The 12,320-nt window shown below is 39.5% G+C and overlaps 1 protein-coding gene and 1 long non-coding RNA gene across 2 annotated transcripts in view; one reads left to right on the plus strand and one right to left on the minus strand.

The window, feature by feature from the left end:
• Nucleotides 1-12,320, minus strand: part of wb (wing blister) — a 149,760-nt gene that overhangs the window by 74,337 nt on the left and 63,103 nt on the right. Inside the window, exons 6-13 of the mRNA XM_043415324.1 lie at nt 11,483-11,647; nt 9,728-10,024; nt 8,558-8,818; nt 8,169-8,416; nt 7,383-7,617; nt 6,315-6,541; nt 6,019-6,206; nt 5,482-5,763 (exon numbers count right to left, since the gene is read on the minus strand). Of these exons, the coding sequence (XP_043271259.1) occupies nt 5,482-5,763; nt 6,019-6,206; nt 6,315-6,541; nt 7,383-7,617; nt 8,169-8,416; nt 8,558-8,818; nt 9,728-10,024; nt 11,483-11,647 (1,903 nt within the window). The remainder of the gene's footprint in view (nt 1-5,481; nt 5,764-6,018; nt 6,207-6,314; nt 6,542-7,382; nt 7,618-8,168; nt 8,417-8,557; nt 8,819-9,727; nt 10,025-11,482; nt 11,648-12,320) is intronic.
• LOC122408534 (uncharacterized) lies at nt 5,079-11,682 on the plus strand. The gene is made up of 4 exons (XR_006260497.1): nt 5,079-5,203; nt 7,091-7,301; nt 8,526-8,828; nt 8,925-11,682. It is a non-coding gene; the product is annotated as an uncharacterized lncRNA (long non-coding RNA).

The following is a 12,320-nucleotide window of genomic DNA, read 5'->3' on the forward strand; positions in this document are numbered from 1 at the left end:
TGTCATGCTGTTCGAAGAATAAATCCTCGGATTACGCAGGGAGTGAACACATCTAACTATGTATATCCGTGTTTGCTGACTGCGTTGATTCCGCAGGTAAAACACAATTTCATCATTTCCGGGTACCACGTAAGCTGTCTTAGGCGCGTTGATTTCTCACAAATAAAAGAACTCCGTTGGAATTATTTGATTCATCTATTTGGTTGGATCGCGACCTTGCTGTCCGCTTGACATGATTTCGTCGTTTTTATATAAGAAACACGATACCAGACTGGATTTCGCAGTGATCCGAAAAAAGTGGGCGGTCTGATGATCCATTTATTTTTTCCAACTTGTCTCGGAAAAAAAAAACAAAACGTCGAGCGAACGTCGAGTATTTTCAAAGCAGGAATTCCTCCTAATTAAGGAAGATCATGAATTACTTATGATTCAAAAAAGCAACTGAACTTTTTTTCTCTTTTCATGATCAAAGCGACGATTAAAGTTTATTCTCAAAATTATTAAAATTATGTGTCACTTATTTGTTAAGATTGATAAATTACTAATATAATGCATAGCGATTAAAATACTTTCGTAGTAAAATCGTCAAGAAATATGTGACAACAACCATTTTCTATTCACATGCGTATGCACATTTATATTTTAAATCAGCTGGCTCATGCTGTTGTCAAACTTTCAACAGTTTGTGACGTTATTACTTGTTAACCTTAAATAAGTGTTTTTATTTTTTCATTTCCAAAAACATTCTATTTTGTTATTCTCGTTTTTATGGCTCTTTAAAGTTGGGAGGATCCCATTTCATTAAATCTAAATGGTCGCCCAGAAAGTGCGCCTGCCACAAGAGCCTGTGTATAACCCTTAAAACAAATGAGATTTTCGTTAATTGTTTTCTCGACAATTAGACGGTAGATTCTATAATAATTCCGGGATTAGATGCACGCTGTATATTCCCAGCATATTTCCAAATTTCAACTCTCAAAGTTGGAATTTTCGATTTTCATTAGATTCGCGTGAACTTAAAAAAAAAAACTTAAAAAATTCTTACAGTTTTACTAGCTGTTATGAGAGGATGGATCAGTCGGTATATCGCAACCGTGAGTGCGAGAGAGATAGCTGCAAATTTCGAAATCGAAATTCTTTGACACAGTTTAACCGATTAAAAAAAGGCTCTGCAGTCGATTTTTGCCATCGTTCTGCGGAGGCTGACAGAGCCTTTTTTTAATCGGTCAAACTGTGTCAGAGAATTTAAATTTCGAAAATTCCAAGTGAGGTTAGTCGACTGATCCATACTCTTAAACGACAGCTAAATTGTTTCATAGAAATAATAATAAGAAGTTACTTCGAATAATCATTAACGAATTGGTTATATCAATGAATTAGTTTATCTCAATATCGAATGACAAATGAACTTATTCATAACGTTTGCCATTTCGATAATTCAGTTAAAAAAACAAACAAACAAAACCCATTATGAAAATAATTTGAACATCATTTTACAAATTTGCATTATTTGCCAATAAAAAAATAAATATAGTTCGAACCGAATATTTCGTCTCCCAAAATGGATTGAGTCTTGAACGAACGATTTTTATTCTCTATACGGAAAAATACTGGCTACCAGCTACCGATGAACGTACAATAAATACGAGTCGGAAGAGCCACAAATCAGCGTCTTGCCTACACTGTCAACACATACCACAGAGGAAAAGAGGAAAAAAAGTAATGAAACGTCCATATCGAGGGTTAATAAATGATAGTATCGACGTCATTGGATTTTCAAGCGACAACGTGATGATATTTCCGCGACGTTGTGGCAAGAAATGCGCGCGTGTGTGTAAGGATATCGATGTTAGACGGTGCGGGTGTGCTGAAGATATCGAGAGGATGATCCAACCCACCGGACGTACCGGTAAAACAAGCCACGGTGGTAAATCCATCTCGTCGCAGCGGGACGTCCTCGAGAGGCGTAAATTAACGCTTCAAAATGTCGTGCAACGTGTAACTTCTCGTTCAAAGCTTCTCGCACGTTTTTTACATTCACACGCATTCACACGCGCGCGTGCGCCTCAGTGCACACATAAATACGTGCACATCTCGAGAATATTATATTATTAATACTATCGCGCGTCACTTCGATAGCCACGGAAGTGTTCGCGTGAAGTATCTGCTCTTGAGAAACGATCCCAGCAGCTTGCTAACTTTACCTTGCTACGAATGCATGCGCGGGAACGCGATGCTGCTTGTACGCTACGTTAACGAACGGTCAAAGTTCGAAGAGGATTTTTATACCACTCAAGATTTCCACGTCGCGATTCCACGACGGTTAATTACGGGACAGCTTCTCGATTTTTTTGCAACCTTCTCATTTTTTGGGGCTGCATGCACCAAGCTTCGTACCGCACTTGCGATTAATATATCCGTGGTTAAGCGCACGCGGACACTGACACTCGAGATTACGTGGACGTTTAATTACAACTCCTCTGACGAACTTCTCGACCGCTGTACTCCAACGTTGTGACAGAATTTTTTGAAAAATTACGTTTGAAACCGATTGTTTTTTTTTTTTTTTTTTTTTTCAATTATTCTCATTTTAGGTAGATCATGCCCGAAGGTAAATAAATTTTTTCAAATTATATTTTGGCGAATGAAATTACAAGCCATTCATTAATCGGGGATCCATCACTGACTGAACTCGAAATTTCATTCGCCCCTGGCTAAAATACTATTTATTTTTATGTACAAAATCACTTGGACCAAACCAAGAAGAAACAAAATGCCGAAATTAGCAAATCTGAGGTTACGAGTGCTCATTACCAATTTCGTTCAATCTTAAACGTAATATATCGTTATTACTAGTATGACAATCTTCTCGAATTTTTCCCCAGACCTTCGTTACGTAATTCATTGTTATTGTGTACTTTTTCATGAACTTCGTAAGAAGCGTTCATTCGTTATATGGAAAGATAAACGATTTTTCACGCACAGTCCCTACAGCCCTGTGCTTTTTTTCTTCATATTTAAGCTCGTTTATCTTAACAATCAATAAGACGAATCCTTTAAAATTTGATACGCGTGTCAGTCGACTAGCCATTCAAAGTCTGTGAAAATTTCAAGACTTTCTTAAGTAAATCGTTTCGTGCATGAACTACCTTAAAAGAATGACTTTTTATGGAGTTATTACAGCTGGGGATACCACAGTTCTTTTGTGGCTCATGATAAAGTCGGATAAATTAATCGGATCCTAATTGGCACACTCTCAAGGCAATTGATCGACTCCAATTTGTTTGGATGACAATTGTTTGGAATACGAATGTCGCACTCATCGAATAAAATGATTATCCGGACTTACAGTTTTAGCCGATCGCTGTTTATTGCTCAATAATCTCTTAATTATCGGGAGTCTCTCGAGAGATTGTACCGAGGAACGGAGGATCCAGAAGTTCAAATAGTTTAAGCGTAAATGCAACGCCAGATGGCGAAGCGACGGACATTTTCTGCAACATACATTATTCGCAATAACACGTTGTTGAACGAGTAGCGTGTCTTGGTAAAACGCGTGGGATGCCGCGAGCTTAGCGAAGCGTGTCAATTGAAGGCGAGTAATGTGAAGGTGAAAAGGTAACACGGTACGTTTAAGAAGTCGGAATATGGCGGCGGTTCAACAGTAGTAAGAAGTTTAATTAACGTCCCGGAACAGCTCGGGGTATATAAATTAAGCATCGCGCAGAAAACGGACCACCCGCGCCAGAGAATGTAGCTAAATATTTTCATCGCGAGACCAAGACTCGTTCGTTGTACTTTTAACATTCATTGTTCTTTCGTATTTCGTTAACGGGACGCAAGTTTTCGACACGAGGATTGTAGTACAAGTGGAAATATTGATGAGGGGACATTCGTAGGGCTCATCGCTTCGTCATCGACTGTTAAAATGATCGCGGAAAATACAAGCAGTCCTTCCAAATTAAGGAGCTTCGAAGGAGTGGCGAAATGTTGAAATTTGTGTCAAATTTCCTAAGTTTTTTCTTCGACGTATATGCGCGATGGGCTGTCCGAACTGGGAATCAATCGTCCGCACCGATGCAGTAAAACTGAACATCATAAAATCAGCTTCTAATACGGTCAGATGCGAAAGACTGATTAGCGAGAACGAAATATTAAAAATGGTCGAAATACTGCCAAACTACGAAGTAAACTGTCATAATTCTTGTGTCGAAAAATAAATTCGACGAGATCGTGCTCTCAATTATGTACGCATTTGTCAACCAAAATGGTGAGTTTTTCCCGTTTAAATGTTGCTGTCTGATGTTGGCACGTGGCTCGAAAGCGATACTGAAACTTCTAAAATATGGCTGACAAAAAAACTTGGCGAAAGGCTGTCACGAAATCGCGCAAAAATGCACCGGTTCGTGAATCGTCAAAATTCTAAAAAAATCGATTTGGAAAAATCGAAAATACGTTTACGTATAAATTTCAAAGAAAACCGTTTTGCTAATGGATTTAAAGAGTGAATATCGACGATACGAATACGGAGCTGGTCACTATTTCCGAGAAATGTTATGCTTTGCAGAATGGTTTCATACGTTTTGACTTTGTTTCAACAGCAACAAGGGGTTTGATCGAAAAATGTTATTTCAACTTTTCCTATGGGAATTAGAATCCTGAGCCGAAGTTTAAATATTTGATTCTTCAATCTCCAATTTTCCTGTATAACTTTTGTCAACTGTGCGTGTGTGTGACGAGGCCAAAAAAATGGTTCAAAGATATTCGCGAAATATTCCCGGAATATTTGTTTTATTTATTTTTCCGATCTCATCGAGACGTTCATCGCAAAGTGAATCATCGAGTACATAAATATCATCGGATTGCGATTGCGGACATGCAGCACCGGGTCGTCTGAACGAGCCTGAGTTGCGAGGGGTAAAAAAATGTAAAAAAATCAAATAAAAACGCGCAAAAACAAACGGAGAAAAAGGTCGACGGCACACACTCGGCCTCGAGTACACGGATTCGTGCACCTCACTTCCCTCACAACTTCCACATTCAAATGTGCGCGCATGTGTATTTGTGCAAGCGGCAACATCGACGAGTTATTTATTAGTGTCTTATAACTGGTTAATTTCACGTTTGGAGCGCGTGGGAGAGCAGTTTTCGCGCGTAGGCTGGCAGACCCTGAGAGAGGCTATGCGACTGGTCGAGAGGAAAGGTAAATTCATCGTAAAACTCTCTCCCTCTTTCTTGTGATGAATTTCCGCTTTGCAGACTTTCGCGATCATTATGCCTCGATCTCCAATTTCATTTTCAATTTTCCTCGCACCGATGTCTTTTAATTAGCTTTCACATTCTGAATATTTTACATCGCGATTTCATGATTATTTCGATCAGTGTTTTAGTAAATTTTATCATCTTTACCGAACGTAAGCTCGACGGCGCTTCATTTATATTTCGTCGTAATCATGATTAATCTCATAACACTAAACTTACCGCTACAGCCGTTTATGCTCAATCCGTAATGGTGAAGCTCGCACTCATCGCAGCGATCACCAACAACACCCTTTGCACAAACACAATTTCCGGTTACGGAGTCACAAACTTTATCGACTGCCCCGATCTCACAATCGCACACTTTGCAACCGGCGTTAACATTTCCGTATCCTTCGATGCACGACGAACAATCACGGGATCCAAATAACGGGAAACAGGCGCATTGGCCACTGATCGGGTCGCAAGCACTCGAATTACTCCCGATACGGTCGCAATCACAAGCTGCAAAAAAAACACACAATTTTTCAAAATATACATTTAAAGTACATAAAATTACAATTTGAATTGGAAACAAAATCAAGAAATATTCGAATCCAGAGTTTATGAAGCCTGCTTCGATTCTGAACTCTCGATTCAACCAAATTCTTACCAAAAGTGGAAATCACAAGAATGTTTACTCGGGTATGGGCCGATGCCAGTTCGAGATGATCAAATTTGTTAATATGTGCGTCTAGCATACGAAACAAGCAAACTTACGAAGGCAGTTTTGCTCGAGTGGATTCCCGTAATGATTTTCCTTGCACTTGTCACATCGCCAGCCCTCGGTATTCCCTTGGCACTCCAAGCACTGTCCAGTTTCTTGATCGCAGCTTCCTCCGTTGCAGGAGCACGGTTCGCATTTCCTTCCTAGTTTCGTTGGGTCTCCAAAGTAGCCATAATCGCAGCTGCAGAATAAATCGTGGATGAGACGACAAGGAGATCAAATGTCAGTTTGTAAACACAATTTATTCCCAATCCAAACAAACGTTTAGGGGATCATTCAATGAATTAACCTCTCGCAATGGTCTCCCGTGTAGCCAGCAGGACATTGAGTGCATACGTAAGCGTTCTCCAAGTTGTCAGGATTATCCAGTTGACAGCTGGGACTAAAATTGTTGAGGTCGTCGACAAGGGGACACGCGCAGCGCTTGCAATCGTTGGGTGTTCCTCTCGTCGGGTCACCGTAATAGCCGAGCGAGCAGCGATCGCATTTTGGGCCTGTCGTGTGGTGTTCGCATATCTGTACAAGAATCAATAATTCAATGAATGTCTCGATTACTCGGTTGCAGTCGATTGAGGAAGTTGAGGCATTAAAACGAAAATTATTGTCATATTTATCGAACAGATTGATTTGTCGAATGTGTAAAGAAAAATGGGTCAAATATACAGAGAGTTTACAAACTTTGATGCTGAGAAAAATCAATTAAAATCTACATCAAATGAAACTTACGGTTATGGCAATCGAGACACATCCAGTGCTATCTCGGTGTAAAATTATTTGTTTTTAAGAAAATTAGTAAGAAGCAAATTGACCAATGTCAATTTTTTCAGACTTTTAGGGCAAATTTTATCGATTGTAATTTTTCTGTGTTTACACATTTGCTGGAAGTTGTAACAATATAAAGCTCATGGAAAGAACACCCACAAAACTCATTTTACTTTTTTACCAACTTTTGAATCGTACACGTCATTGTTTATGGATGAAAAAATGTTTGTACAGCCTAAACTTCTTTACGTGCTTCATTATTATACTTTGATCGAAAAAAAGGATAATAATTTTTCTTTCAAGGGATCCATGATGAGGAACCTGTGCCACAACTTCATAGATAAATCTTTGCCTCATGGTGTATACAACAGAAGATAAATATGCATCGATCTACAAAACTTTTTGACCGACTGCTGATCGATGATGATCGATGATGTGACTAAACGTTGCCAGCTTGCGACATCTATGAGTGGACTCGTTAATTCAACCAGGAAAGTGAAGTTACCAACAATCGGTAAAACCCTTCGATGATCTTGATTTATTTAGTTTTTGAATAGGGAGCCGGTTTCACACTGTAGAAAACGAATGTACGCACCTTACATTCTCCCATCGCGAGGTCACACGAGCCAGCATGACCGTTGCAATCGCACTTCACGCACTCGTGATGATCTTGGTGATCCGTACCGTTTGTTATTATTTTGACGTATCCCCAGGCACAATTTTCACACGAAAATCCGACGTAGCCTTCGGGACACTGGCACTGCTCGACCAGTGACTCGCTTGTTTCATCAATCGCTTTTTCACCAATGGGCAATATCGCTGAGAGCAGGCTGTAAAAACCCACAATGCATAAAATTTAACGGTTTGCACCAAATCCAATTTATCCAAATTCAACTCAATTACTTCGGTTCGGTTGATTCAATTTATATTAATTTTGTGACTGTTTTCGTAATAGTTTATTCGATTGATCAAAAAATGCATATATTTCTGAAAAAATAACGAAGGCTTATGGTTTCTTATTGACCCTCGAGGGATCGACGATTCTTTAGAGATTTCAAATGAAACCTCGATTGATTCGAACTTTTTTCGACTTCGGAACGAACCTTCTAAGTTTCTTCAGAGAAATATAATCTTCCGTTACTAGAATAGAAGTTTGACATTATTCGAAATGAAAAAAAATCGAAGAATTTTGGCGTGGCATAATTTTTGCGATAAAAATAGATCGACAAAGGTTCATTGTCTTCGGAAGTTTTGCGTCAAGGCACTGTGGCAACTCAGAACAAATTTTATTTAACTTCCCGATATTGAGACGAGAATGAAATATTTGAGAAAGAGCGGATTCGAGATGCTGAGTTTGCAGAATCCCGAAGAATTTTCTCACCTTCCTTCGATCTGCTCGGAATGATATTGGGCCCTTATCATGATGTGTTGGACGTCGGAAAGTATGCGAAGCATTTGTGACCTAGTAACCGGATTGCCGCGATATTCGGTTCTCCTTAATCTCGTAGGAATGTCTCGTATCTCGCTGCGAACATGGAACCATCCTTGTTCTTGAAAAGTGACCGATATCTCGGCGCTTTGTCCGCTGTATTGTTCTTCGCCGTATGCGATTCTCATGCCATTTTTGCCCTAAAATAACCGTTGAAAATCGTACAGAGAAAAAAAAACCAAAAAAAAAAAAAAAATCTAATATTCGAAGCACAAAATTCGTCGTATCTCATTATTTCGTTTATTGCAGCATAAAAATGAATACTCGACGTTAACACTTACGACGAGAATGACGTTCGGCTCTGTAGTGGGTTTGCCGCTGGTGTCGCCACGCATGACGACCCAGGTGACGGAGTAAGTGAGATTGCTGCCGTACGAGGAGAGACGATTTCCGGCATAGATCTTGGGCGCCAGCCAATACGGACTTTGATACTCGACCTCGAATGAAGACATGGTCAAAAGACCGCTGTCCGGATCGGCATTGACGAGGAGAGAACGGGAGGCGTTCATGTCGGTTATCATCCAACCCTCTAAGCTCGATATCTGACATCCGGTAATAATAAAAAATCAACTGTCAGCGATTAATCCTCAATGAAACGTTATTGATTATATTTTTATTTCAGCGGCCTCTTTTTTATTCGTTTTATAGGCTCATTTATTCAAGAGTTGGAAGAGATTGCAGCACCGAGTTGCGGAAGAAGCAGATAATTTCTCGTTGCGGTAAATAGAAATCGTGGCTTTGCGAACGAGCGCTCATGTGATAATAATAATTACGATATGCCAACTCTCTTAAGGTGGACAAATCATCATCCTTCATGCGCGGTTTTATTTATCCTTGTATGCGTGTTCACCGTCACCGTTGTGTGTGTGCGCGCGCGCGCGTGTGTCTTCACGAAGGAGTCGTTACAGCGACAACGTAATTGCGGGTTGGCTCGATCGTTTCGAACCGCCAACACACCGATAACACGCTTTCGTACGTTTCGTATGCGATGCTTTTATACAGACGGGGTGGTTCATACACGTATATCCACTCTGGGCTACACGAAGCAGCATCGTTACGTTACTAATACTACAATTCACTTCGATAAAGCTCAACGTCCTACCTTATCTCTGATCTCGCGAATAAAGCGCGAGGGAGAGAGCCCGGCGGGGGGACGAGAGAGACGAAGAATTTATGACGCGCCGTTTTCCTTAAGGTGATCGACGTTAAATCGATTCCAATGATTATTATGATACAAGCATTAGCGATAAAAGAGAAAAGATCAGATGGCAATGGCACCGACGCCGTCATTATCCACTGAGCGGTGCATGGTTAGTGCAGCTTGGGAAAATCAGATTGTGCTAAATCGATGCTGAGAGACATCCAAGTATTTGCTAAACGTTCGAAAGAAATATTGTGCTGCGGGAGCTTAAGGCTTTTTTTCACGGATTATGAGGAATGGTCAAACTCACCGGCTCGTAAGTCAATTTGGCAGCTCTGCACTCATTCGTAATGCCGAAACAGTCACACTGCAGACAGCCCTCTAGATTGTCGCGTGTCAAAGCGTAATATCCGGTCTTGCATTCGTCGCAAAATTCACCGGCAACGTGAAGCTTGCACAAACAATCACCCTCGCAATCGTGGGCTGGTAAAATTCCTCGGGAATCACACGGGCATGGCATGCAATCGGGAAATTGACGATAGCCTGCCGCGCACTGATCACACTTGTACCCGGAATAACCGGGCTTACACTCACAGGCACCTGTTACCTGAAAATAAAAAACGTCCGCCAATACTTCTTACGTTTCACGAGAATAACGGCCGGTTTTTTAACCTGATGCACACCTCGTACGCGTCAACAAAGGATGAACAGCAGCAGCCCAGTGACCGTGAAAATTTACGAGATTTTTGTTGCGAATAAATTTAGCAGTTTTTCGACGAGTTTTTCATATTCATTTTCGTTATTGCATTCTCAAATTCGTTTTTTTATCAACGAACGTAGGAACGAATCGACAAAAATCGTAGAGAAAACCGATTCAAAGTTCGGGCCCGTTCAGCATACGTGGAGGAATATTTTGAAGGGTTTTCAAGGAAATTTATCAAGAATATTATTGCTTGTACCGAAATTTCTTTTAGTCAACCGAAAATCGACTCTTTTTTTCGTTACACAAAGTTCAAAATATTCTTTGCGCGAGATTAAACTTGTTGTACATTTCATTTTTTTGCAAAATCTCGTTCTCAAGATATTTTGTGATATCGTGACGTCACATCGAGAAAATTATAAATTTTATATAATCTTTGTGAAGATGGAGCAGTTTGAAAATATTTTCAGCTCAGTATATAATCGAAAATCGTAGTGGGTTGAGAAGTGTGACATTCGTTACCATCCTAGCTCGTTTAATGAGAAATTAAGGGAATATGCTGACTCAATTTTTGTGTTAAAATGCTAGAGAAAGTTTGAAATACAGTGCTTCTGTGGTTTGCCACCTTTTCAGTTGATTACCGCAGTTGAGTTCAGCTCAGGACGTGTGCCCGAAAAAATGATGAGATTTGCTTTCACTAAAGTGGTGCATAATTTTTCCGATATTTCGAGCAAGAAAAATACTCGGTGCGCTTCGCAGATGGCGAATGATTTTTTACGAAATTCAAAATACCGGATTGAAAATGCTGCCAAAGGGTATGGATTTCATGGAATTTTTTTCAAAATTTGTCAGAAAATGTGAGTGCTGCATTATTCATCGTGCAATATGATCGCGTGGAGCAAACTGAAAGTATGAAAAACGATAGGAAAGTATCGGAAACCAAAAAATCAGCAGTTCAAAAATAAACAGGAAGAAGATGAAATTTGTTGCGTCGTTATTGAATAATTTTCTCAGCAATTCCAGTCTTTTTCTTTGACAATCGATGTCTAATAATTTTTCGATAGTTCATCATTTCTGATTCTGTATTTTCAAGCAATGCTGGAATATCGAAATGAAAACGTCACTCTCAAAATTCGACCTTCATAAAATGAACCGAAAAACCATCCGTGACGTCACCGAAAAGATCAAACCTTGGCAAGAAACTATTGAATCATGATTCGTGAACATTCATCTGTGTCGATCAACGATCAAAAAAAACGTAAATTTTTATCGCAAGTCATTGTTTCTGCATCTAATTATTGTAATGGAACGATCGTATTTTTATTGGCGGCATAAAATGAGAGCCATGTGCATTGTATAGTTTACCTTTCCAACGTTCGTGTAAGAATCGTCGGGTGTGCAATATCCGGTGCTGCCCTGAAGATTGCAATGATCGCATGGTAAACACGGCTGTGGTGCATCGGGCGGAACGCCGTTTGGTCTGTAATAGCCGATCTCACATTTCTCACAATTGATTCCCGTTGTATGATCCTGCAATAAATTTTTTATGTCGTTTCCAAACGTAATACAATTACCGACGAATTCAACCAAGTCCAATGCGTAATCAACTTATTGCTAGGATAACTTATTTATGGAAACGAGTATTTTTCCATTTTTTTCAATGAGATTTTATTTTAAGGTAGATCATTCTCGTAGGGTAGTATTTTATGGGTGTACAAATTGGATCGATTTCTACTTCCATAATTGAAGATATAATCACTTTAAATTAATGTCAGTGTTATTATTCGAAATTGTAAATAAATTTTTTCAACTTATGTCTTTGCGAATGAAATAACAAGCCATTAATTAATCGGGGATCCATCACTGAGTGAACCCCAAATTCCATTCGCCCCTGGCTAAAATACTATTTATTTTTAAGGTAAAAAATCGCTGTATACAGGGCACAAAGTGTTAATAAAAAGACAGAAGGCTATGACAGGAATGGTCCAAGCCAAGAAGAAACAAAATGCCGAAATAAGCGAATCTGAGGTTACGAGTGCTCGTTACCAATATCGTTCAATCTTTAAGGTAATATATTTGCATTACTAGTAAGAAAATCGTGGAATATGGAAAGATAAACGATTTATTACGCACAGTCTCTACAACCCTGTGTATTTTTCTTCATATTTAAGCACGTTTATCTAAATAACCAATGAGATGAACC

Source organism: Venturia canescens, chromosome 3, assembly GCF_019457755.1.
Source record: "Venturia canescens isolate UGA chromosome 3, ASM1945775v1, whole genome shotgun sequence".
NCBI lineage: Eukaryota > Metazoa > Arthropoda > Insecta > Hymenoptera > Ichneumonidae > Venturia > Venturia canescens.